Raw genomic sequence first — 25097 nt, 5'->3', positions numbered from 1 at the left:
CTCCGGCCAGGCCCCGCCCCTCGCCCAGGGCCACGCCCACCCACGGTCTAGCCCGAGGCCTCCTGGGAGAAGGCTTCTGCGCAGGCGCTGTGGGGCCGCAGAGCTTTCTGGGTAAAGATGGACGCGCATGATCTCTTCCGCCGGCTCGGGGCTGGGGCCAAGTTCGACGTGAGGCGCTTCTCGGCGGACGCAGCCCGATTCCAGGTACCGTGCTTGGGGGACGGAAGCCGGGGTCGCTGAGGGGGAGCGGGAGCCCGGGAGTGAACCGGCTGCGGGGGAAGCCTGCGCTGGGAGGCGCGGTGGCCGGGCTGTGGGGCATTTCCCCCTCCTGTGGCGTCCCGTTTACCTAGCCAGGACCCGCTTTCCAAGTTAACGCTTTCCTCATCCCTTTTGTGGATTTAGTTGGGCTTAGCCGCAGATGAAGTTGGGCGGCTCCTCCCACCCCCATCCTAAAACAGAAACAACTCCCAAGTGGAGAGAACAGATTCTTTCATTATAAATTTCCCGCGTTTGGCGTGGCCTGGCGTATACACTGGGTGGCCAGATGATGATCTCCGAACACATAGTAATCTGGCCGCTCAGTGTGCTTCCCTTGAGTACCTCATTTATTTGATATCAAAGATATTATAAATCGTGCACCTGATCGGTTTTCCGCTTTGCACTGGCTGATAGTCTAGAATACTGTTGGTACCCGAGGGAGACACAAATACACCGAGCGGCCAGATTGTTATGCGGTCAGAGATCATCATTATCTGGCCGCTTGTTGTAACTTCAGTGGACGTGGTTCTTTTTAATCACGCATTCCTGTAGCTTGTTATTTAACCAAATGAGAAGAAAGGTTTAGAAACAGGAGGTCTTACATAGGAAAATAATGAGTGATAAATCGGGAAATTGTGGGAAATCTTGATATTGGGACTAGGGACATTTGTGTGAGTGTGCGACACGTGTGTTTCTTATTTCTCTGACTGGCGGTATAGTGTAGTTATTAAGAGTTTAAACTCTGGAGCCATATTATTTGGGTCCAAATCAAGTAACCTAATGCCCGGGTTTTCTCATTTGTAATGTTGCTATTTACTCATAGGGTTGTTGAAGAATGTAACTTAATATATAAATATGTTTTGAAATCTGCCTAACAGCATACAAGTATTATGCTGGTGTTTGTTGCTATTGGTTATTGTTACTGTTATAAAGTCAGAAAAGGTACAATCTTGGATTTCATTTGCCCAAACACATTTATCAGTGTAACAGATTTGGTGAAAGTGTAATAAAGATGGGGAGTCATTGGACCCATCTCCTTACTGCTAATACTGTTTGGGTGAAAGGAATGCCATTCTGTGGGTTTCACTTTAAATGTTCTGTGTTTAGGTAGGAAAAAGGAAATATGACTTTGATTCTTCGGAGGTGCTGCAGGGACTGGACTTTTTTGGAAACAAGAAGTCTGTCCCAGGTGAATGTGGAGAATCAAGAACTAACCAGGAGCTCCAAGATGAAGCGAAAAAAGAAGAGAGCCTAACTGAAAGGAAGAGGGAGCAGAACAAGAAAAAGAGGAAGAGAATGGCTTCAGGTTAGTCCTTGGTTTCTGTCTTTTTAATTTTTTTCCAGTTATGAAAATAGTATAAGCTTATGGTACAATTCAAGTAATATGCAGTCATTTATCAGTTGATGGCTTTCAGGTCTTTCCAGGTATTTATTACAAATATTGCTACACTAAAGATTTAAATGCAGCTTTTATTGTTAACGTATTTTCCATATGCAGTCGTCCCCCTTATCTGTGGTCTTTCTTTCTGCTGTTTCAGTTACCTGCAGTCAACCACAATCCCAATATATTAAGTTGAAAAATTCAAACATCAACGGGGGACCCTGTGGATAAGTGGGGGAGGGGAGCTAGTATATTTGAGTCTATCTTTGGGCTCTATTCTATTTCATTGATTTATATTTCTGTATTCATACATCAATACTAGCTTATTTTAATTATTATGGCCTTATAACGCTTTACAAAATTTGGTTGAGTAGTGTGACACACCATGTTTATTGATTAGGCAACTGAAAATTCCTCCCTAACGTGTTCTATCAGTGCAAACCAAATTAAAATATTAGTAGTTTTTGTTGGTAAAAATTGACAACCCCCCCTTTTTTTTTTAAGTTAAACATGCATCTCCCATATGACCCACCTGTTTCACTCCTAGAATTTACCCAAAGAAAGGACAACCTTTTCCCTCACAAATAACTACACTATACCGCCAATCAGAGAAATACAGATGCTCATAGTGACTTTATTTGTAATAACTGAAAATTATCAAAATGCTGTTCAATAGGGGAAAGATATCCATATGATAAAATGCTACCTATTAATAAAAATTTAAAAACGATTGATACATGCTCCAACATGGATCTCAAAATAACTATCCTGAGTGAAAGAAGCCAGATTAAATATAGTACATACTACCTGATTTATTTATATAAAATTCCAAGCAAAGCAAACTAGTTTACAGTTTACAGAAAGCAAAGGGGTGATTGCCTAAGGATGGAGCAATGCATTACAAGAAACCACAAGGAAATTTGGGGAGGTTATGTAAATAACCTTGAATGTGGATGTTTTATCACATGTGTACATATGTCAAAATTCCTCAAATTGTGTGCTCTAAATTTACTGTATGTCTATTTTACCTCAGTGAAGTTGAAAAAGTTTTCTTGCTCATTGCTTTTCTTAGCATTTTTAGGTTATTTTACATATTTATTTTCCCGTATAAACTTCAAAGTTAGCCAGTCCAGTTACCAAAACAGTGCTGTCATTGCTTTTTATTAAACTAATGCTATTTATAGATTTAGTGAGAATTGCTCTCTTTATTCTATTGAGTAGTCCTTAAGCACTGTGTTGCGTTCATTGCTATTATAAGTGAATTATTTTCTTTTACCTTATTTTCTATCTGGTTAGTGTTTGGATTAAAAAAAAGCTGGCTGCCTCATTGAAACCTCTTTTTGTTTAAGTAGTTTCCCAACTAATCTCTTGTTTTCAAGTGTAGCTCATCTACATATTACACAGCTGAAGTAACTAACAAAAGGAAGAGAATGAGCGTCAGAGCTCTGGTTTTATCAGTATAGAACCTGCCTCTCCTTTCCAGTTTCTGTACTTTCTTTTATCTAATTGCAACAAGTACTGTCTTTGTGTGAAGGTATGGCCTGTTTGCTACACTCTAGAATGTCGCACTAAAAATCTTTTAATTTATTAAAAATTATTTTAGAAATTACTTCAGAAGAAGAAGGTCCTACCATACAGTGGATATCATCTGTGGAAGCAAAAATTGAAGATAAAAAGGTTAAAAAAGAAAATAAACTAACTTCAGGAAAGTTGGAGCATATCAGAAAAGAAAAGGTTAGAAAAATATCTTAGCCCCAATTTCTTACTTAGTGATTTTTTTAACTGTCCTTGGGCTACTCTGTTGGTAAAAGTGAGTATGGTTTTGTTAAGATAGAAGATTAATTTGAGTTTTACTTTAATGAAAGATTAAAGCAAAGTGTTTCATATTCTACTAAAACTTATCCTATACTTGCTTTATAACATCTGACAATATTTTTTACCATATCCATGGTGGCTCCTTTACTGTATTTTTCAGATAAACTTCTTGCGGAATAAACACAAAATTCACATCCAAGGAACAGATCTTCCTGACCCAATTGCTACATTTCAGCAACTTGAACTAGAATATAAAATCAATTCTCGACTGCTTCAGAACATTCTAGACTCAGGTTTCCAGACACCTACACCAATCCAAATGCAAGCCATTCCAGTTATGCTGCATGTGAGTGTGAAGGTCTAGAATGCCTCTGACATTCCTGTGTTTGCTTATTCTCTTTTCTCTGTCTTTGAAATCTTCCTTTCTTCCTTATTCCTCCCACTGTTGAAATCTGTACCTTGCTTTTAAGGTCCATCTCTAATGCCTGTGCTTTTGAAAACTTGTCTTGATCAGTACAGCTGGGTGAGATCTTTTTCATTTACCATTGCTCCCCTATCACCCAAGTCTCCATGATACTTAAGTGTGTTGTTTTTCTTGCAACATTTGTCTTATACTTCACACTACTGTGTTTTTGCTCTAATTATATTTATCGTTTTCCTTTTACTATAGTGTAAACACTCTGAGAGACTATGTTCCGTTTATTCATCCATGATTTAGTTTATAATTTCCAGGAACTATTTCAGAAATACAGAATTTTTGTACTAACCTGACTGTTTTTTCCTCAATACTTTTTTTTATTATTGAAGTATACTTTATATACAATAAAATACATAGTTAAGTGTACAGTTTAGTGAGTTTCAATAATACATACCCTATGTAACCATCACCCCAATGAAGAGATGTAACATTTTTATCGCCCCAGAAAATTCTCTTGTGCCCTTTCCATTCTGTCCTCACTCCACCCCTGCCCAGAGGTAACCACTGTTCTCATTGCTATTGCCATATATTAGATTTGCTTCTTCTAGCATGCCATATAAGTGGAATCATTATTTCATTTCTGGTTTCTCTCACTTTGCATACTGTTTTTGAGACTCACCCATGTTACATGTATCAGTAGTTTGTTACTGAGTATAGTCTGTTGTATAAATGTTTCAAAATTTGCATATCCATCTATTGATGTATGGATTAACCTAGATTTTTGGAAATTAAGTTTTTCTAAGGTTTCTTTTGGTAGTGACGATAGCTACCTTTTTCCCCTTTAAAACCAAGATGGCCTTCATTTCTGGTAGTTATAGGACACCCATACTGGTCCTTTTAATTTTCTTTGAAAACTGAAATGAAAATATATTTGAATTATGTTGTTGACTCGTAGTAACTTTGCTTTTAATTTTCATTTAAGATTATTTCTGTCATGATTTTAGCTTAAAAGTTTTAAAAATCAGTGACTTACTGAAGATTGTCACCTGTTAAATGCTCTGTCACTCAGGTTATGGCCACTTTTCTTTCAGCCATTTTGTTACTTATTAAAACCTTCCCTAGGGACTGAGGAGTACAGATATCAGCACAAAATGTTGGTTTTGTAATTTTGCATTGGTAAAGAGTTTAAGGGGAAAGTACAATTGAACTAATGGAAATAATTGAGGTTGAAAATTATCTTTGTATTTTAGTTATCCACATTCTTTACTCAGTTCAAATGGATGTCAGTGGCAGTGCTCAGAAACTCCATTGTGGTGGTATTGGCAGGTGGAAAATGTTAGAAAAGCAAATATAAGAAAAGTCAGAAGAGTGATGAGAATATGAATTATTAGAGTTATCACATTTTTATTATTTGTATGGCTGAGAGCATTATTTAATCACCTGGTTAATTTAATATACTCTGTTTTTAGGGTCGAGAACTTCTGGCTTCTGCTCCTACTGGTTCTGGAAAGACTTTGGCTTTTAGCATTCCCATTTTAATGCACCTGAAACAACCCACAAATAAAGGCTTCAGAGCCCTGATTATATCACCAACACGAGAACTTGCCAGCCAGGTATGACCTCTCGCTTCTGAAGAGGATGTGTTTTGGTGTTTGGTTCAGTCATCTTTCTTATTTGGGGGTAATAGAAAGGTCTCAAAAGAGTAAGGCCTGTGTCTTTGATCAGGTCAGGCATTCTGTACAGAGCCCATTTCTATGTCTCGTTGCATATAGGGAAATATTTTCTAAAACACTATATTAACATTTGTACTTCTTTGGTGAGTGCTCTAAGATCCTTAAAGTTGAAAGGCTACTGTAATATACAGTCACTCTAAACTTTATTTTTCTCACCTAGAAAAATGAAAACTCATCTAAGTTTTTGAGAAAGTAAAACTATACAGTCATATGCTCCACCCTCCATGTGCTTAATGTGAAATACATGCCAAGTATGAAATATTTTTATAATATTATATATTTATAATATTTATAATATATTCTAAATATTATAAATTTATAATATTATAATATTATATATTTATAATATTATATTCTAAAAACAATGAGTAACAGATTGGATGAGTTTTGGGGTTTTTTTCTGTTGAAAATCGTTTATTAGACCTGAAGAAATTACTGAATTACTAGGCATTGAAGTTCCAAACTGCTGATTTCAGGTTAATCTACACATTATTACAGATTAAATTTAAGGTATTTAATAATGTAAATGAGATTATACATCTTATTCAAGTATTTTAGAAGATGATGTTTTTATCGTTTTTTGTTTTAGACTCACCGAGAGTTAGTAAAAATATCTGAGGGAATGGGATTCAGAATACACATGATCCACAAAGCAGCAATTGCAGCCAAGAAATTTGGATCAAAATCATCTAAGAAGTTTGGTAAGGGATTCATGCTTGAGATGTAGAGTATGAAGAGGATTTAGAAATTACAAATATCCTAATTGACACCTAAGAGCTCTTAAAGTATAGTCATGCATATAATTTTGATTTTTAGAGAAGCTAAAAGAGATCTTCCTGCTCCCATCTAGTAATTATAATCAATATAAATATATGCTAGTGGTTCTCTCCAAAGGCATTTTACCCTCCACCCCCACCTCATCCTTCAGGGATATTTGGCAATACTGGAGACATTTTAAATTGTCACACCTGGGGCAGGGTGCTACTAATCTGTAGTGGGCACAAGCTAGGGATGCTGTTAAACATCCTGCAATGTACAAGATGGGTCTCTACAACAAAAGAGTTTTCTGGTCCAAAATGTCAATGTGCTGAGGTTGAGAAGTCCTCCTCTATACTAATTGCATGGAAATAGTCGACAAGAATAGCTTACATCCCTACCCTTACATCAATCAGAGAATCTGCTTTTTACCTGTCTTGTATCTTGAGCTTCTGAGTAAAATTTCATTTAAAGAAGGATTTTCCTGGCCTGGCTAGTATGGCTCAGTTTGTTGGGGCATCATCCCGTACACTAAAAGGTCTTGGGTTCCATTTCCTATCTGCATACCCAAGTTGCAGATAGGATATCTGGTCAGGGTGCATATGGGAGACAACTGATTGATGTTTCTCTCCCTTTCTCTCTCTGTTATCAATAAAAACATATGCTCGGGTAGGATTGAAAAAATAATGATAGAAAAGGATTTTCCTTGAAAAAAATGTTTGAAAATCAAGCTGTTGGATTATAGTGTTTGTAGATCAAATATAATAATACAGAAGGGATATACTAGTTTGTGCTAGATGGATAAAAAAAAAAAAAAAAGACATGGTGGAAGGGAGCTATGAGGGGGGAGGAGGGGAAAGCAGTGTAATAATCTGAGCAATAAAGATTTATTAAATTTGAAAAATAAAATACATATGTTAGCTTACTGACAGCGAAAAACGTTTGTGAAGGTATGAGTATGATCACTGCCTCCTCTTCCCACTTCAGGTTATTAACTGAAAATTCAGGAGCCTTAGTTTACTGGTTCAAGAGGGATGAAACTTGTCTTTGCAATTTGTACCATTTGTTTCTTCTGTAGATATTCTTGTAACTACTCCAAATCGACTAATCTATTTATTAAAACGAGATCCTCCAGGAATAGACTTAACAAGGTACAGATGAAAATGTCTTTTACATGTGCTTTTCTTTTAGTTGATTATATTTTGTCCTCAATTGCTTGTATTGTTGCCCTGTCGAGCTTACTACTTACCAGTTTTCAGTAAATGTTGGTGCTGAGAATAATGGTGTTCATTAAACTCACAGGAAAATAACTATCTTGTCCGGAAGAAAGTCACAGATTCTGATAAGCAGTTAGCACAGAATTCCCCTAGATTTTCAGCAGTGGTGATGGAGTTTATAAGATTTATGGGAATCTCTGTTTTTTGCTAATTGAACTTCATATCTTTGAGGCTAATGGCATAGTTACATTAATTTATCTTTATCTAACTTTACCTTTCCCTGCTTGTTTTTCTTGTACCTTTTTGTGACAATGATATGTGGGTCTGAGAAGCAGCATTATGGTTTGACTTCTTCATGTGTCTCCACAATTTAGTGAAATGTCTTGGATCTTCTAGTTTAATACCCACAAGTTGTTTTGTTGTTTCTTAGTGTTGAATGGTTGGTAGTAGACGAATCAGATAAACTATTTGAAGATGGCAAAACTGGGTTCAGAGACCAGCTGGCTTCTATTTTCCTGGCTTGCACATCCCACAAGGTCAGAAGAGCTATGTTCAGTGCAACTTTTGCATATGATGTTGAGCAGTGGTGCAAACTCAACCTGGACAATGTCATTACTGTGTCCATTGGAGCAAGGTAATTGTTCTGCATTATCCCAGGGTTTTTTTGTGTATTTTTTTTTTTTTTGGAGGGGGGGTGTTTCATTTACTTGGAATTTGGGGTGGAAGGAAGCAAAAATTGGCTCTTGCAAACTGTGAGGCATGTTTTCTTCTCAGGAATTCTGCAGTAGAGACAGTAGAGCAAGAACTTCTCTTTGTTGGATCTGAAACGGGAAAACTTCTAGCCATGAGAGAACTTATTAAAAAGGTATATTTCCAAATAAACGTTTTGATAAAGTTCACTAAGCTTTATGTTATTAGTGGGATGCTGAGCACTGTACTTATATTTACTAATCCAGTGGTAAATTGTCAAGCACTTTGGGCTAGCTCTTCTCCCAAGGTGGAGAGGTTTCACTGTTCAACTATAGTAAGCTTTCTCTTCCAGCTCAGGGTAAGCTAGGAAAAGACCTACCTGATGCCCTGAAAGCCTTTTCCCACATTTGCATATGTATCTGCTCCCTGCATCTCTTGTCCTCCTCCCCTTATCCCTTCCCCCTTCCTCTCCAGTCCCTCTGCTCCTTTCTTATTGAACTGGGGCATTGTAGAATGAGTAGGACAATTTTATGTTTGTATCCCTTCAGTATACACTGAGTGGCCAGATTATTATGATCTCAACGCATAATAATCTGGCCATTCAGTGTATATCTTATATAATAAAAGGCTAATATATAAATTGTCCCCTCGACCAGGGGTTCGACCAACATGCAGGCTGGCCAATCACCCATGTCCCCTCCCCCTGGCCAGGCTGGCTGGACCCCACCCATGCACGAATTCATGCACTGAGCCTCTAATATATATCTATATCTATATATCTTTATATATCTATATCTATATCTATCTATCTATTGAGTGGCCAGATTATTATGCATTCAGAGATCATAATAATCTGGCCACTCAGTGTATATTGAATAAAAGTCATAGTTAAAAGACTACATACTGAAGGGTTGGGGGGAGACTATTGAAATATATGTAAATCCTAAGCTCTGCTCATAGAATTTAGTCTTCTTTAGGAGCTAAAATAAAGGCACTTGTGTAAAAATAGTTTGTGATAAAGTGCCATAAAAGGCTATAGAGTGCTTTTCTTAACCATTCATATAGTTATAATGGGGCCATAAGGGTGGATTGAATTGGTTGGGGGAAAATGCTACTAATTTGGGCCTTGAAGGATTTGTGGGGTTAAAAAGTAAAGTATTAGTGGCAGGAGGAGCAGCTGTCGTAAAGCCTCAGAAGTGAAGCTGAACACATTGAATGTGTTTGTAGACAATGAAGAAGTTACCTAAGGAGAACTTTTATAGTGGAATTAAAGACATTCAGTTTGGACAGGAGATTAGGGTCAAGTTAAGAAAAACCACTGAACATTATTGAAGAGTGTGGCCACACAATTTTTTAGGAAAATTAAATAGTGGTATATAAGATGGATGATAATGAAAAGAGACTGAAAGTAGAGAAACCAATTAGCAGGCTATTAAGTTAGGCTGGTTAGATAGACATAAGGAGGAAATAAATGAAGGAGAGAGCCTTAGTGGAGGATGAACAGGAAAGGTGTTTGCAAGTATCTGGTGACGACAGGAGTGTTAAGAACATTGACTCTGGAGCCAGACTACCTGGGTTGAAATCCTAGATTTAGGCAAATTAACCTCCGTTCCACAGTTTCCTCATCTGTGAAATGGGGGTAATAATATCTACCTCTTACAGTTGTTTCAGTATGAATGAGTTAATACACATATAGTACTTATAATAGTGGTTGGCAAATCACAGATGCTATATGTAGTTTTAAAAATATTCTTAAGGGTATCATTTAGCTATAGGAAATACAAGATTTTCACAGATACATAGGATTATATATGAGCTTTAGATTTGTGAACGTTCTGAAATTATATGTTAAATTTTGTGTAAATGTGTGGGTTGCCTGCTTTCATTAGATTCTGAAAGGTGTATGAACCAAAATAAAAAGATTAAGCCCTAATATAGACAGTTGAAAATATACAAAGTTGATTTTAGAGAGAGGCAGGGTATGATATAAATGTAAAAATCATTTGCTTAGAGCTGATAGTTTATAACTGAGACTTTAATAAGATAAATATTTTATTGAGGGAACTGAGAACCAAGAACTAAGCTTTGGGGGAATACCCACAGTTAAGATAAATAATAAATTAAAAACACAGTCATTACATTTTAACTAGAATCAAAAAAGTTCTGAGGCACAGAGGCCGAGAGATTATTTCAAGCAGTGGGAATCCATTGGTGTAGAAAGGTAAAGGGGATTAATTAGACAAGATCATTGGAATTTTCAAGATGGAGAGTACAGTTCAAGTTGGTGGAAAGAACCCATTATAGAGAAGGGATGAGGAAGAAGGTAGGCAGATTAGACCACACCCTAGAAATTTGGCAATGAAAGGGCACTAAATTGAATTGGATTCTTTTATGAACTAAAATCGTATAAAATACTGTGATTATATTCTTAATTATGGGTTATGTGTACTGATTATTGCGTTTCTTTTTAGGGTTTCAATCCACCAGTTCTTGTTTTTGTTCAGTCCATTGAAAGGGCTAAAGAACTTTTTCATGAGCTCATATATGAAGGTATTAATGTGGATGTTATTCATGCAGACAGAACACAGGAACAGGTAAATTCAGATGTATACTCTCAAAATGATAATTAAATTTTTAAAATGTTTTCCATTCCTAGAGGGTACTAAAACATTTACGGTATGTTCTATTAACCAGAGAGATAACACAGTCCAAAGCTTTCGAGCAGGAAAAATCTGGGTCCTTATTTGTACAGCCTTGCTAGCCAGAGGGATTGATTTTAAAGGTGTGAACTTGGTGATCAACTATGACTTTCCAACAAGCTCAGTGGAATATATCCATAGGATAGGTGAGTTGTCTCCTGCCTCCACACTCATCCATTTTAGCACCTGTGCTATTCCTACAAACATGATCAGTTTTTTAGTGCTATGAAAAGTCCACTTTTATATGTGAATCTTAAAGGTCTCCTTTCCCCAAAAAAGTGTTTTTTAATGGTCTGGTTTTTCTTAGGTCGAACTGGAAGAGCAGGGCATAAAGGAAAAGCTGTTACATTTTTCACTGAAGATGATAAACCATTATTAAGAAGGTAAATTAGGAAAAATAACTTTGTGTTAAATTGGCAACATTGATTCATTATTCTTATATGTATACATAGTTAACAGGTAATTACAAAATATCTTTGTCCAAAATTCTGCTATAGTAGTCAACTAAATTTTAGCAACGAGAAAAGGAAAAAATGAACAAAAGGCCTTATTTTTGCCTTTCGATTATTTGTTAATAACAAATATTCCAAAATTCTAATAAGTCAGAATTCTCCCAATAGCCACCAGTTGAAACAATATAATATTATGTTTTTTGAATGAGTAATAGTTTAAAATTAACCCAGGTCTCTTTAGCCCCATCCAGATTCTTACTATAATGCATCCTTCCCATTATTCTTAAGGACAGATGGAATTTTATAATTAATACCAGGAGCATACTCCAATATTATTCAATTGTAGCCTCTTGAGTAATGTCTGATAGATATAATAGCATCATGGGTTTTAATTTAGCCCATCATCATAGATACTAATATAGAGGTTTTCTACATTTTGGTTGCCTGCAGAAAATTTAGCCTGATGATAATCTGTAGCACATCACATTTCTAACAGTTGAAATTGAGTTGTGGCCCTAGCTGGTTTGGCTGAGTGGATAAAGCATTGGCCTGAGGACTGAAGGGTCCCAGGTTCGATTCCAGTCAGGGGCAAGTACCTTGGTTACAGGCTCCTCCCCAGCCTGGGCCCTGGTTGGAGGCAACCAATCCATGTGTTTCCCTCACATCGATATTTCTCTGTTGTTCCCTCTCTCTTCCACTTTCTCTAGATAAAATAAAATAGAGTTGTAGCTGAAAGCAATTTGTACTTTGAGTTTACCTGTTTTGGCAAAGATTTTGATCTGTGCTTTCTGAGCTGTGGCTCTGTCAGCCTTGGTTTTTCTTTGAGCAGACTTGCATGTGCATCTGTAGGGCAGTATGTATTCCAACTGCCTAGATTCACCTCAAGTTTCCTCAGCAACTCCAAGCATGTGAATTTGATGACCCCCCATATCAGTGTAACTATGCACCTCCATTTTTCATCTGAGAAATGGTGATAATGATAATACTACAAAGGGTTGTGAAGATTGAGTAAGTTACTATACATGAAAAACTCAAGACAATGCCAAATGCATAGTAAATACTATAATTTAATAGATTTACCTGGTGAGCTTGTCTCTGGCTTCAGTTTCTCATCCAAGGTTGAACTTAGAGGTTTTTTAAGGCTTGATAAAATAAATGTTGAGCAGAAATAGCTGCTGTCTAAAATTATTCATCAGTCATTCTGTTAGTAATCCAATGTGATTACATCTGATGGTAATTGATAATATATTAAAATACTGGGTTACTTTCTTGCTTGTGTAGTTTTAGTTTCTCTTGTATTGTGCAAAGGGTGCAAGTTCATAAACATCAGTTTGATAAGATACAAATTTATGTTAATGGGTACCTTTTTCAGCGTTGCCAATGTTATACAGCAGGCCGGATGTCCTGTTCCAGATTACATAAAAGGTTTCCAAAAACTACTAAGGTACAGTTTTGAATTTACCAGACCCCCTCTCTTTCTCTCTGTCTTTGCATATACATTCGTGCTTTCACATTCTTACACATAGTTTTAATAATTCTATTACTTTTAGAACATTTTAAGATAAAAATTTTCCTTGTAAATTTTTGTGAATACTGTATGTTTTTTAAACCTCGCTAGTTTTCTCATCCTTGAAATTTTAAGTATTCAGATTAAAAAAAATATTCAATATGAGTGAAATACATTTGGATTTTGTTTTAGTTCATAAAGCAATTAATTGGACAAAATCACACTCTAATGCTTATTGACACAGAATATAAGGCTGGCATGGGACATATTTTAGCCATAATCACTGCCTTTAAAATCGATTGAATTTACCATCCCTTTGGGTTACCTCTGTAAATCCCATTAGATAATCTAATATGTAAAGTGGATACAAGTATGGATAAATCAGTGAGCAGATAAAAAATGAATTTTGTAACGAATCAAAATTAGTTTTAGCTTTAACTTTTAAATTAAGTTATACTTTATTTAGTTCTTTCCTCTCTTTTAGCAAACAAAAGAAAAAGATGATTAAGAAGCCATTACAAAGGGAGAGCATTAGTACAACTCCAAAATACTTCTTAGAAAAGGCTAAGGATAAACGGTAAGTATCTGGTGAGAAAATTAACTGGTTGTTTCCGTCATATAGTTATAGTAGGCATTATTTTTCCTCAGGATAAGCTTTTTAGAGGTAGAATTAACAGGTTTACAGGCTGTTACAGATTGTAATTAAAGTAATATATCTTAGGTTGGAGGAATGATTTGGGAGCTTGGATGATTTAGTCTTGGATCTATTTTTTTCCACTTCTGAAAACATGATTTCAATTTACTATAAATTAGAATTGCCCACCATCTCCACCCAACTTGCATGAGGACATGCTGCTGAGGCCAATAGTTAGGACTCATATTGATGGAGTCTTCCTTGAAGCTCTATATTCTGGGCAGGTTTTCAAATAAATTTCATACAAATACTGAAGCACATTGTAAAACCTATAAAAAGTATGACTTTTGGTTAAATTTGTAAGTAATATGGCTATGTTGAATGAGTTTTAAGTATATAGGCGTGTGTTTTTTAGCACACATACAGGATTGCTAGGAAGCAACATATTTTGATAGGAGTAGGCTAATATATTCTGAACAGTACTAGTATTGTCACTATTTATGGAAAATGACACTCTTCAAATTCTACCTGTTAATATATAATATATATGAAATGTAGACATTTACTGAGTATCTATTGTCCTGCTGGTACTTGATGGTGGTAGTCTATACAAATGATTATACAATGAGAGTTATTTCTGAAGCTATTATGCAGGGGGAAAAATAGAGAATAAATTTTAAGTAAAATAGGGGAATTTTATTTAAGAAGGGAAATTTGTAATGGATTAGTATAGTTCCACAAAGTTTCAAGGAAGTACACGATCTTTAAGGAAGGTAAATTTAGGCATATAGAAGGAACAAAGTGAACAGAAACATGAACACTGGAATACACTTTCCTTCTAAGTGGAACAAGAATCTTACCTGACATTTTGCATTGATTGTGGGATGATGTTCAGTTCAGGTATATAGAGAGTACAGTGTTTCAGTGAGTTTTAAGCTTTAATCCCTTGAGAAGAATAATCTTCTTAACTTGTACTTAGTTTTCTGAGGTCTTAATAGGTTTTTTATTTTAATTTTTTGTGGCAGCAATCTCTGGGTGACATTTAGAATAGTGGACTGATAGAGGTCACTCTGCTTGGCCACCTTAACGTGTCTCAGACTTTTTCTTTTTGGCCACCTAATCTCTTGTTAGACTTTTTCTTTTTAGAGGGCATTAGAAACTTGTTCTTTGGGTGAGGTTAAAGTTAGGATTGCAGGTGCAATTTTAGACACTGAGCAGCAGCTGATGAAAGTTTTTACAATGGTTGAAAATTAATTTAGAGCATAAGATGGTGACTGATGATTTTAATAAGAAACTAAGACACAATAATGTTGATTTTGTCCCTTTGTAGCATTTTTACTTTTGAAGTTATTAAAACAAAGATGCACTAAGATTTTGAAGACACTCAGTATAAATGTCACTTTAGACACTTAAGATGCTTTTTTCACTTTCTTTACAATAAATTAAAGGCTATACTTTTTAATTTTTTTTCTCAAAAGAAAAAGGTAATTTAGAAAGTTAAACAGAAGTAGTAGAAGTGAGCCAGCTGGGCTGCGTATGTTCAAGAAACCAGTTACAAAGGCTAAAGGGCCCTTGGTGCTTAGGAGAGAAAAGCAAAGGTAATGGTAGGGGAGGAAGAGGGAGAAGGGATAGTGCCTGTGTGCTCCTGAGAGGAAGAGCGTGCCTAAAGGCCATACTTCTTAACATAGCCCACAAGCAAGAACTGATCTGACAAAGTTTTTCAATGTAGAAGTTCCTTTATTGATGTTATCCACACCGGTGGCCTCAGCTCATACCTCTATGCTGATAACGCTTCCATCCATATCTTTAATCCCTGCTTCTCAACCTGAAAATAATACAAACTCTGCCACTTGGGATTTGCTGAGGATTAAATGCGTTAATATCCATCTGAGAACTTTGCATTACTATACCATGATATGCAAGCATTGATCATTTTCTCAAAACTTACTTTCTTTTCCTGTGCTAACATTTAGTTGATGGCATTCACCAGATTCTAAAATCAGACTGTTGGGGCTCATGTCTAATATTTATTACCAGTGTGTGATGGTCAGCAAGTTGTCCAACCACTCTGCTTAATTTTCCTCATCTATACAATGAGGATAAGATAATTTCTTTAATTAGGAAGATTATCCAAGATGATAACATATAAGGCACTTATAACAGTAATAGCACTTAATGTGAACTCTTACTATTAGGCCAGGATCAGAATCTGTCTTTTATACCATACTGGAGGCCTGGTGCACAAGATTTGTACACTGTTCAGGGGGGTGGAACGGGCCTAAGCTTGCTGTCAGACATCCCTCTCACAGTCCGGGGCTTTTGCAGACTGGGATTGCTCGCTCCTTAACCACCCGCCTGCAGCAGAGGCAGGAGAGGTTCCTGCCACTGCCACTGCACAAACTGACCACCAGGGGGCAGCTCCTGCATTGTCTACCCCCTGGTGGTCAGTGCACATCACAGTGACTGGTAGTTCCATAGTTTGGTTGATTTGCATATTACACTTTTATTATATAGGATTGTAGTGTAGTATAGTTTATTGTATTATAGTTTCTGTCTCACTTAGGTGATTGTGGTTTTCTAAAGGGCAGTGACTTAATGCAGCAATGGTAGGTAGTCCGTGGGCCACTGGTGGTCCGCTAGGTCTGAAAGGTTGGTTACCGCTGACCTAATGCATCCTTGTGTTCCCAGTGCCTCATATATTTGATTATACAGGTTTCAGTCAATGTTTATTAAACTGGAAGACTTTGGGAAAGTACATATAGCTAGAATTTCTGATTCAGCTTTTCTTACATTTCTTGTCACAGGAAAAAGGTCACCGATCAGAACAGCAAGAAGAAAGTATCTCTTAAAGACAAAAGCTAAAAAAAAAAAATTATTTTTAAAGCTGTATCAGAAACATCATTTTATGATCGAAACATGAATGTTGTTTACATGGAATACTTCGTCTTAAAGTCATTTGTAGTCAACTACAAGAACATGGCTCTGGTGAAAAATGATCATGAACTTTCAGTGCATCATGTCAAACTTTTAAATGATTACACAATGAAAATCACATTCATTGACATTTCTGTGGTTTGGCTCCAGAGAGATACTTCTTGTAGAAGAACAAAATGCTACAAATGAAATACCCAGATGTGGGGAATGTGTAAGGACTTTTGCCTTCAAGTGTGAAGGAAGGTGTGATGTGTCTTGTAGAGAGACATTTGGAACCAAATGTTCAAAGTAAAGTCTGGAGATTGAATGTCCCTGGTCTCTCTCCCCCCACCTCAGTCTGTTTCTGTTTTTGAATGGACACAATATCTAACAAGAAGAAAGCTACTGCTCTATATTTTACTATTTCTTGATGGCCTTTTATGGTGTAAACCACAACAAAAGATGCCTCTTCTGTGGCTGGTTTTCAAGTTCTCTGGGATTTTAAATTCCTTGGTCTATTAAATATTCTTATATTTCATTGGTAAGGTAGCTCATACTTTACCTGCTTAATGTTGCAACTACAAAATATGGTCAGCCTATCCCTTTTTATTTTAATTTTTTAAGGAATTTATTGGAGTGACATTGGTTAATAAAATTATATAGGCTTCAGGTGTATAATTCTATATGTCATCTCTATATTATATTGTGTTCACTACCCCAGGTCAGATTTCCTTCCATCACCATTTATCACCCCTACCCTCTCTTACCTTCCCCTACCCTCTTTCCCTCCGGTAATCACCATACTGTTGTCCAGCTTCTCCCTTTCTTAATTTTTCATCATCTAACCATGCTTTTTCCTATCTCTTTCCATTCAAGTTGACTTTTCTTGAAAACTGATAGTTTTGTCCTGATAAGGAAGAATGTTCCTATTACTTGATATACCTAGGGCTGCATTCTCTTTCATCTTACCTTTCCTGAGACTTCATGTCCCTTCATTCATTTAGTAAGCAGGTCTCAGTCAAAGGTAAAGAATTATGATTATACAGTGATGGAGACTATTCACCATTAGTTGATAGATTTGTACAGTGGAATAAAAAATCACCTTCAGTCTTCTCTAGGCTCTGACCCAGTTTGTGGCCACATGGCTAAACATACCAAGAAGGTCGAAATCATGGTTAACTACAGGACCCATTATAGCACCTCCCTCAAGAAAACGGTGAAGAAAATTGAAATCAACCAGCAGGCCAAGTACACTTGCTCCTGTGGCAAAACCGAGATGAGATGAACTGTGGAATCTGGTACAGATTCTTGCATGAAAACAGTAGTTTGTGGTACATGGACCTATAACCACTTCCGCTGTCACAGTGAAGCGAGGACTGAAGGAGTTGAAAGACCAGTAGAAGCATTTCCTTTATTCTTAGCCTTTTACTCTAGAGTCAGTACAGGTAGGTTCCCAACTGGAATCTTTTAGAAGGACAAAAATTGTTCATCTTCAGAATTTATGTAAGTGGAGCTCTATTACTACAAGGTACAAAAAATACAAGTGTGATTTTCTTTGTTCTAACAGGTCGATTCTATATTCTAAAGAGGTATACTGCTGCCACCCATTTGCCAGCTATATGACTTTGAATAAGTTCATTAATTTTTCAGAGCTTCAGTCTTTTCATTTATGGAATTGGGGGTAATACTAATTATGTCTCAAGGTTAGAAGTACCTAACACTGCCAAATGTTGTAAATTCACAACCAATATTCCTTAAACATACTTGGTTCAGAATACAAGGCTTGATAACAATCGCCTTCCAGTGTAGTGGTTAGGGATAAAGTAAAGGGTCAAATAGTGTGGCATATGCTATGTTAGACATAAGGGATCACAGGAGGGCATCTAATCCATACTGGAATTGTCATGGAAGGCTGACATCCTGAGCTATGTCTTGCAGATATAAGGATCTATAGGCAAAAGAAAAAGTATTCAGGCAGATACCACATCTGTGACCCCTGATATACTTTCATTTGACTTCCTCTTCAGTATTTTCTGTGTAACCACCCATCCTTTAAAAGTTAGTTACATAAACCTGTAATCACCTTGGTTTGTCAATGGATTAATACTGAATTTAACACCTTTGTCAGTTGGAAGTAACCTGCACAAGGAATGAAATTAGTAGGCAATTTATGAAGAAGAAAAAAAGCGGCATGATAATTGAATAGTTGGCTCTAGTGAAATGAGCAAGGACCTCTTGAAGTCAAACACCAAGTTTTGAATCCCGGTCCTGCTGCTGTGCAGCTGTATGATTTAAGTAAATTACAACTTTTAACCTTGGTTTTCCTATCTGTAAAATCCCAATACTAACTCCTAGGGACATTGAGGATTTCAGAAAATACAGTGAAGTTCCTGACCAATGATTTATGCCCAATAAATGATAACATTACAAATTATGTACCTGTAAAAGCCTTTAGGCAAGAGTGAAAGATAATTATAATTAATCCAATACTTCCTAGTAAGCAAAATGCTTGAGGGCTTAAAAAAAGTTTACATTTGACTTTATTTTACTTACAGTAATTTGACTAAAAAAAAACCGATAAAAATATGGTCAGATGTATTAGTAGTTATGGACTGCTTTCCAAACACCAGTTTCTCCACAGGCATACCTTTTATTGTGCTACGCTTAACTGTCTTCACAGTTGATGTTTTTATAAATATAAATTGAAGGCAACACCCTGCACCAGCGAAAAGAGTATGATTCATTTTATCGCCATACTCTTTACTGCAGTGGTGTGGACCAACCGCTATATCTTGAGGCATACCTGGGTAGGGAAAATGGATTACTGGGTGGCACGATGGCAGAACCAAACAAGAGTTATGCACCCTGGAGGTTTTATATGTGGCTTGGGGTTTGTTGTTTTACTAAAATAAATTTCAAATACCTTTAGCTTTGGGGGTGGTTATCAAAAGAAAGCTGCCGAGTTCCAGGGAGGAAATAGCGCCGGATCCTTCTATTCTTTGTGTGTAAAGAAAAACCATGAGAGAACACACCATCTAGTTTTTAAAAAAAAACGGGACTCAAGCTGCTCTTCCCACTGGCCGAGATTATGATTTTTCCAACGAGGGACGAGACGCCTTGCAGTTTTGCTGCCAGCTGGCTTCTCCCAAACAGCCCTGTCGAATGAATCAGCTCCCCGAGAGCAGAACTGCACCTGGAGGACCCCCTAGCGGCGGCCGGGTCACGTGAGCAGAGCGCACCGCCCCTCTCCCGGCCGCGGGGGTCACGTGGCCTCCGGCCCCGCCCCGTCGCCCGGTCCGCGGCGAGGTAGGGCCCATCGTTTGCCCCGGAAGTGGCTGTCTTCGGCTGACAGCTGCTCTTAAGGTGGCGGCGGCGGCGGCGGCGGAGGCAGGCCCGGAGCAAGATGGCGCTGCGGCCGGGAGCGGGAGCTGGCGGCGGCGGCGGGGCGGCGGGAGCCGGCGCGGGGGCTCCCGGGGGAGGCAGGTGAGTGTGGAAAGCTGGGCGTGGGCCCGCCCGCAGCCTCAGCCTCGGGTCTGTGGCGGTTATGGCGGTTTTCGCCCGCTGCGGCCCCTGTTTGCTTTGAAACCGGCTACGGGAAAAGGGTCGTCCGGGCTCCTAGGCCGAAGCGGGGGTGGATGGAGCTCGGGCGCCCGACTCCTGTCTTGCAGGCTCAGGGGCACCAGCTGCGGGGGCCGAGCGGGAAGCGGCGGGCGCCCCGGGGCGGGGGGGAGAGGGAGGCGGGGAAGGTGAGGGTCCGCTCGGCGGGGGCGGCGTCGGCCTGCGAACCCCAGCGCCTCGCTTCTCTCCTTGGCCGGCTCCGAGCGCCCAGAGCACCCCCTTCCCCTGGGCTTGACCCGGGTGCTGGAGGGAAGGCCCCGGGAAAACAATTGTTCCCAAGCTATGTGTGTGTGGTGCTGTTCTCCGCTTTAGATGGCTCTGTTTTTGTTTCCTTAACACACCTTACAGTGAGTCAATAGAGCTCTTGCAGATGTAATGCTCAAGACTTGATTCCTTTTTTTTTTTTTAATTACTGTTAAACAGCAGTTACGCAGTTATTAGAACAAAGCTTCCAGACTTTCACTTAGCTCTTAAACAAACTGCCCTCTGTCAGCTAGTAATTACTTGTGGATCTCAGACCCGAAACTATAAGGAAGATGAACAATTTGCAATTGGACAAGGTCATCATTTAAAGAAACATTTTTTTACTCCGGGAAGTCTTAACTTCTATAATGACCTAGTCCGGTTCTGTTTTGTTAGCAAACACATACCGCATCCACATTTGGAGGTAAAAATTAGCTTTTTATCGAAAGCCTTCTAAGTTATCTTTGGAAAGGAAAGTATCAGTTTTTTAATATGCAGTGCTTTGATTTTGGAGTCATGAACACTACAAAAGGGTCAAGTCTTTAAAGGTACTACCTCCTGAAAAGAAAAATAAAATTTTTTTAAAAGGTACTACCTCCTGCAGGTGCTTAATGTATTTGCTAAAAAGAGAGATCAACCTCTGTTCAATAAACCACCACATTTTTTATTTCCTCTACACATCTTTCGCTTAGATTTAAAATTACTTTCTTTTTTGTTTTCTAATTTCCACTGTTTGACAAGAGTTTTTCATGAATATTATATATATATATTTTTTAATATATATAAGTTCCTGGCTGGAGAAGACAAATATGTAATAATTTCTGTATCTTTATATGAGATGACAATTTCTAAAACGTTCTTGAAGTGGCATTAATTTGATCAAGTGTATGATTAATTATGGCTCCAAATTCTGGGGAAATGTAAACTTAAAGTAATTGGATATTCTAAGTCCAGGTTTTTAATTTTGTGTGTGTGTGTGTGTGTGTGTGTGTGTGTGTGTGTGTTGTTTTTTCACTTTTTTGGGCGGGGAGGATTTCAGGTGCAGCAAGTTGAGTGGATCAGTCACCTGAGTTAATAGTATTTTAATATCACTCATCCATGGACAAAGATTTTAAAAATAAATATGGCCTGAATTGTGATAGAATTTGTTGTAACATCTGCATTTTGAAACTCTAGGATATGTAGGAGAGAAAGTGGTTAAAATGCTCCTTACCTTGAATAATGTGTGGAAAGTGTTATATCTATTGGAAACTTTGAGAAGCTGTATGCTCAATGAAGAACCGACACTATGGTTTTTAGAGAGAAGTGGTGAGGGCTGAGCTTACTTTGTGAGGAAGTAACATTATGGTAGCCTAAATATATTTTAGGGGGAAACAATTTTAATAAAGAAAATTCATGAAGTATAGTTTATAGTATTTTCAGATACTTGTCCCTGTTCTAAGAAACTATGCAAAAAGCAATGGCATTTTCCAACTTTATTAATATTAGTCTACTTTTTATTGGTATCCTGAATGGGCTACTTTAGAATAAATGGTATATTTGTATAAAGGACAAATTTTACCCCAGAGGTGAGAAGTATAATTTCTTTTTTTGAAGTCAAAATACTACATAAAAGGAGTTGAAAGATCCTAGAAGTCAGTATCCTTCTAGGATATCATTTGTAACTTTGTCAGTTTTTCCCCTGCTCTTTTTAAAGTTCCTTTAAAAGTTTTCTCATCTTTTCATGGTCCACTGTTTCTAGCACATTTTAGCACATAGAAAAACATTCTGTAAATATGTTCAGATTCAAGCTATAGAAGGCAAAGAAGAGGCAGTGTATCACCTGGGCCTCATTTGGAGGAAGCGGTCAGGAGATTGTCATGAAGGTGGGCATCCCTAGGGAACGTTAGGGAACAGTAGGAAGGCCAGATGTGGCACTGAGTGGGGAAGATAAAGTTGGGGGGGGGGAGGGGGGAGTGCCAAACTTGGAGAAGTCCTTGCGTATAAGCAAAGGAAATTTAATTTAAGGGGGAATTGTTGCACAGCTTTAACCTTAGGAGTGGTTCTTAAATGGTCTGTTAGGAAGATGCGCCTCGGCTGTGCTTTATGAGCTACTGGAGGTGGAGGTGGGGAGAGCCATTAAGAAGTCTCATGGGATTCCGGGCCTGAGAAGAAAAGGCTGATTTGGATTAATAACAAAGATAACTGAAAAGGAAGAATGAATGAAGTAAGCAAGAAAAAGGAATGTGACAAATAGAGTTCACAGTTCTGCTTTCACACTAGCACATCAGTAATAGTGATTTTTACCTTTGAAATAAAACTGTTGGTCATCTTGATGCCCAGTGTTTGCCAAACTTTTCTGTCAGTGTGTTACCTGCTTGTCTAACCAGTCTTGAAGCATGCGGATGGTAGTAGTCTAAACATTTCAGAGTCATACAAATGATACATAGCAACATTGCTAAATAATTACTGAAGTTAAGTCATGTTGATTAGTAATGTTTTTAATTTAGTTTTCATTTGTTTATGTTTTTGAAGTAATCTATCCATCTATTCTTGTCTAATTGGGACCTTGGGAAACTTGCAGTTCTCTGTCCTCATTTGACAGAGGAAACAGGACAGGGTGGGGAAGTGGGGGTGGGGGAATGTCTCAAAAGGTTGGATTACTTAAATATATTGTTCCTACATTTATAAATCTTAGTCTGTAAGTAACTTTTTAAAAATTGAGTACTACCAAATTTTAACTTGTAGTTAAACATTGTATCCAGTTAACATATTACTTAGCTAATATACCTAGTGTGCAGATCAGAAAAGCTGCTCACTCTCCTTGGGTGCAGGCCTGCTTGTCAGCTGTAGAAATTGCTAGGGTTCAACTAGAACTTTGTAATCCATCTTAGAATTAAATTTAAAAGTTTAAGTATTTTTTAGCTTAAAGACTCCAAAGTTTGGTTTTTAGCCTTTTTCCTGGGTATGGGGGTGTTATACAGTAGGAAAATGCAAGGATTCATAAATTTGGCATACAATTCCTGGATTTCACAAGACTCAGTAAAGAGGATCCTGAAATCTTCAGATCCTTGACTCCCAAATTGAAAGCATTTCTCACTCAGTTTTTCTTAATTTGTCCCGTTTTCTTTCCCTCCAAAGAAGTCCCTCTTCCGTTTCAAAGATCCCTTTTGCTACCTCACTAGGTTAATATCATTCCCTCTAAAACCTTGTGTTATAAGTTACTAAGTATATCTTTTGTACAGTATTCAAAATCTTTCTCCCTATAGTTTCTTCTTAAAACTGTCCACTCAAAGATCACCATTTTCAAAAGCAGTGATCTTTATTTATTAATCCTCATTCTGATAAGCCTTTCTACAGCATTAGACACTAGTAACTATTTTCTTCTTTCTGAAATGTGGTTGTTCTTCAGTTAAACTCTCAGTTATAACCAACTTCCTTAATTCTCAGTGACCATTCCCTACTCAATTGTCACTATAAAAATTGTTCAGCATTGTCCTTTGTTGCCTTCTTACTATGTATGCACATACCCTTGCTATTTCATCCGCAACTACAGCTCAGTTTTTTTTTTAACCTTTATTTAAAAGAACCTAGCTCGACTCTTCTCCTGAGCTTGAGCTACTTTTCTGATTGCCTGCTTAGATTGCTCCTCATGGCCACACTCCTACCACCCTTCTCTCTAAACCTGTTCAATTGATCTTAGCTTCATGTTCTGCTATTTCTACATATGAAGATCTCAATGTATTTTTGTTCTGTTTCCAGCTTCATGTTTCCAGTAGCAGGTGGAATGAGACCCCCTCAAGGTAAGTGAAAAGTTACATTTGGAACTTTTATTTTTCACTGTTATGTTTCTCAGCTTGGGACTTAAGTGGGTAAAGAAGTTTTGTTTAGCCGAAACCAGTTTGGCTCAGTGGATAGAGCGTCGGCCTGTGGACTGAAAGGTCCAGGTTCCATTCTGGTCAAAGGTACATGCCAAACTATATTTAAAAAAAAAAAGATAATCTTTGAGCCGAGGCCGGTTTGGCTCAATGGATAGAGCGTCGGCTTGGGGACTGAAAGGTCCCGGGTAAGGTCCCGGGTTCGATTCCGGTCAAGGGCATGTACCTTGGTTGCGGGCACATCTCCGGTAGGGGTTGTGCAAGAGGCAGCTGATGGATGATTCTCTCTCATCGATGTTTCCAACTCTATCCCTCTCTCTTCTTCTCTTTAAAAAATTCAATAAAAATATATATTTTTTAAAAAGTTTTGTTTAAACTTATAGTTTAAGCTACTCTTAAGATTTCTCAAAGATTATATAATTTGGGGAATACTAAGAATCATTCCTCATTTCTCCCACACTTATTTAAACATTATACTTAACAGATTATTATTTAACCCCAGAGATGGAGTCTTTCAGTACATGAGTATCAAAGAAACTTCTAAATGACATATTTTCCTTCTATCTAGTTTTCTGCTAGATGGTTTTAGCTGCATAGGGCAGGGATTGTGTCTGCCTTGTCTCATTAGCATATCCAGCACCCAGCACCTTCATGCTGATAGAAATAATAGGGTCTCTGTAGATGTTTGTTGAATGAATAAGAGAACCTCTTCAGTTATTTTATCCTACCGTATTTTCTCTATATTAATTTAATCTTATTCTAATCATATGCATAAGAGATTACTTATTCTGATTCAGTTTTAACTATTTTTTAGTCTCAGTTTTATTCCTAGCAATTTCTTTATTTTTCCTTATAGTTTCAGAGAAGGGGCCACCAATATAAATTTTAAGCTTTTACTTCAAAGAA

The 25097-nt window shown here is 37.6% G+C and overlaps 2 protein-coding genes and 1 pseudogene across 21 annotated transcripts in view; all 3 read left to right on the top strand.

The window, feature by feature from the left end:
- Nucleotides 1–85: 85 nt before the first annotated feature.
- Nucleotides 86–18548, top strand: DDX52 (DExD-box helicase 52). 3 transcript variants are annotated; one of them, XM_036451692.2, is made up of 15 exons: nt 86–204; nt 1366–1564; nt 3243–3373; nt 3615–3800; nt 5342–5485; nt 6195–6306; nt 7440–7512; nt 8009–8212; nt 8353–8443; nt 10740–10862; nt 10963–11113; nt 11275–11350; nt 12792–12863; nt 13411–13503; nt 16365–18548. In XM_036451692.2, exons 1-15 carry the CDS (start codon nt 118–120, stop codon nt 16420–16422), a joined length of 1800 nt encoding a protein of 599 aa, XP_036307585.1. In that variant the 5' UTR covers nt 86–117; the 3' UTR covers nt 16423–18548. The 3 variants fall into 3 exon arrangements, with proteins under 3 accessions (XP_036307585.1, XP_036307586.1, XP_036307587.1); XM_036451693.2 differs by lacking the exon at nt 12792–12863; XM_036451694.2 differs by lacking the exons at nt 12792–12863; nt 13411–13503.
- On the top strand, nt 17615–18548 carry LOC118726643 (annotated as a pseudogene).
- A 1204-nt stretch (nt 18549–19752) lies between these two features.
- Nucleotides 19753–25097, top strand: part of SYNRG (synergin gamma) — a 54033-nt gene continuing 48688 nt past the window's right edge. For 5 of the 18 annotated variants that reach the window (XM_036451683.2, XM_036451688.2, XM_036451686.2 and 2 more), the window contains exons 1-2: nt 19760–19956; nt 24076–24116. In XM_036451683.2, the coding sequence (XP_036307576.1) occupies nt 19877–19956; nt 24076–24116 (121 nt within the window). In that variant the 5' untranslated portion in view covers nt 19760–19876. Of the gene's footprint in view, nt 19957–24075; nt 24117–25097 lie in introns of all 18 variants that reach the window. The other 13 variants (XM_036451668.2, XM_036451690.2, XM_036451677.2 and 10 more) reach the window with 6 other exon arrangements.

The sequence above is a fragment of the Pipistrellus kuhlii genome, unplaced genomic scaffold (genome assembly GCF_014108245.1).
Source record: "Pipistrellus kuhlii isolate mPipKuh1 unplaced genomic scaffold, mPipKuh1.p scaffold_m20_p_22, whole genome shotgun sequence".
NCBI classification, from domain to species: domain Eukaryota; kingdom Metazoa; phylum Chordata; class Mammalia; order Chiroptera; family Vespertilionidae; genus Pipistrellus; species Pipistrellus kuhlii.
Note: the sequence above shows the minus strand (reverse complement) of the source record. Positions and strands in the feature narration are given on the sequence as shown.

What these genes read in the sequence shown, in the direction of transcription:
- DDX52 (XM_036451692.2), top strand. Translation starts at nt 118, where the DNA reads ATGGACGCGCATGATCTCTTCCGCCGGCTCGGGGCTGGGGCCAAGTTC. An exon ending in CCATTCCAGTTATGCTGCAT is followed by an intron (nt 3,801 to 5,341) that starts GTGAGTGTGAAG and finishes CTCTGTTTTTAG; the next exon opens with GGTCGAGAACTTCTGGCTTC. An exon ending in CCAGGAATAGACTTAACAAG is followed by an intron (nt 7,513 to 8,008) that starts GTACAGATGAAA and finishes GTTGTTTCTTAG; the next exon opens with TGTTGAATGGTTGGTAGTAG.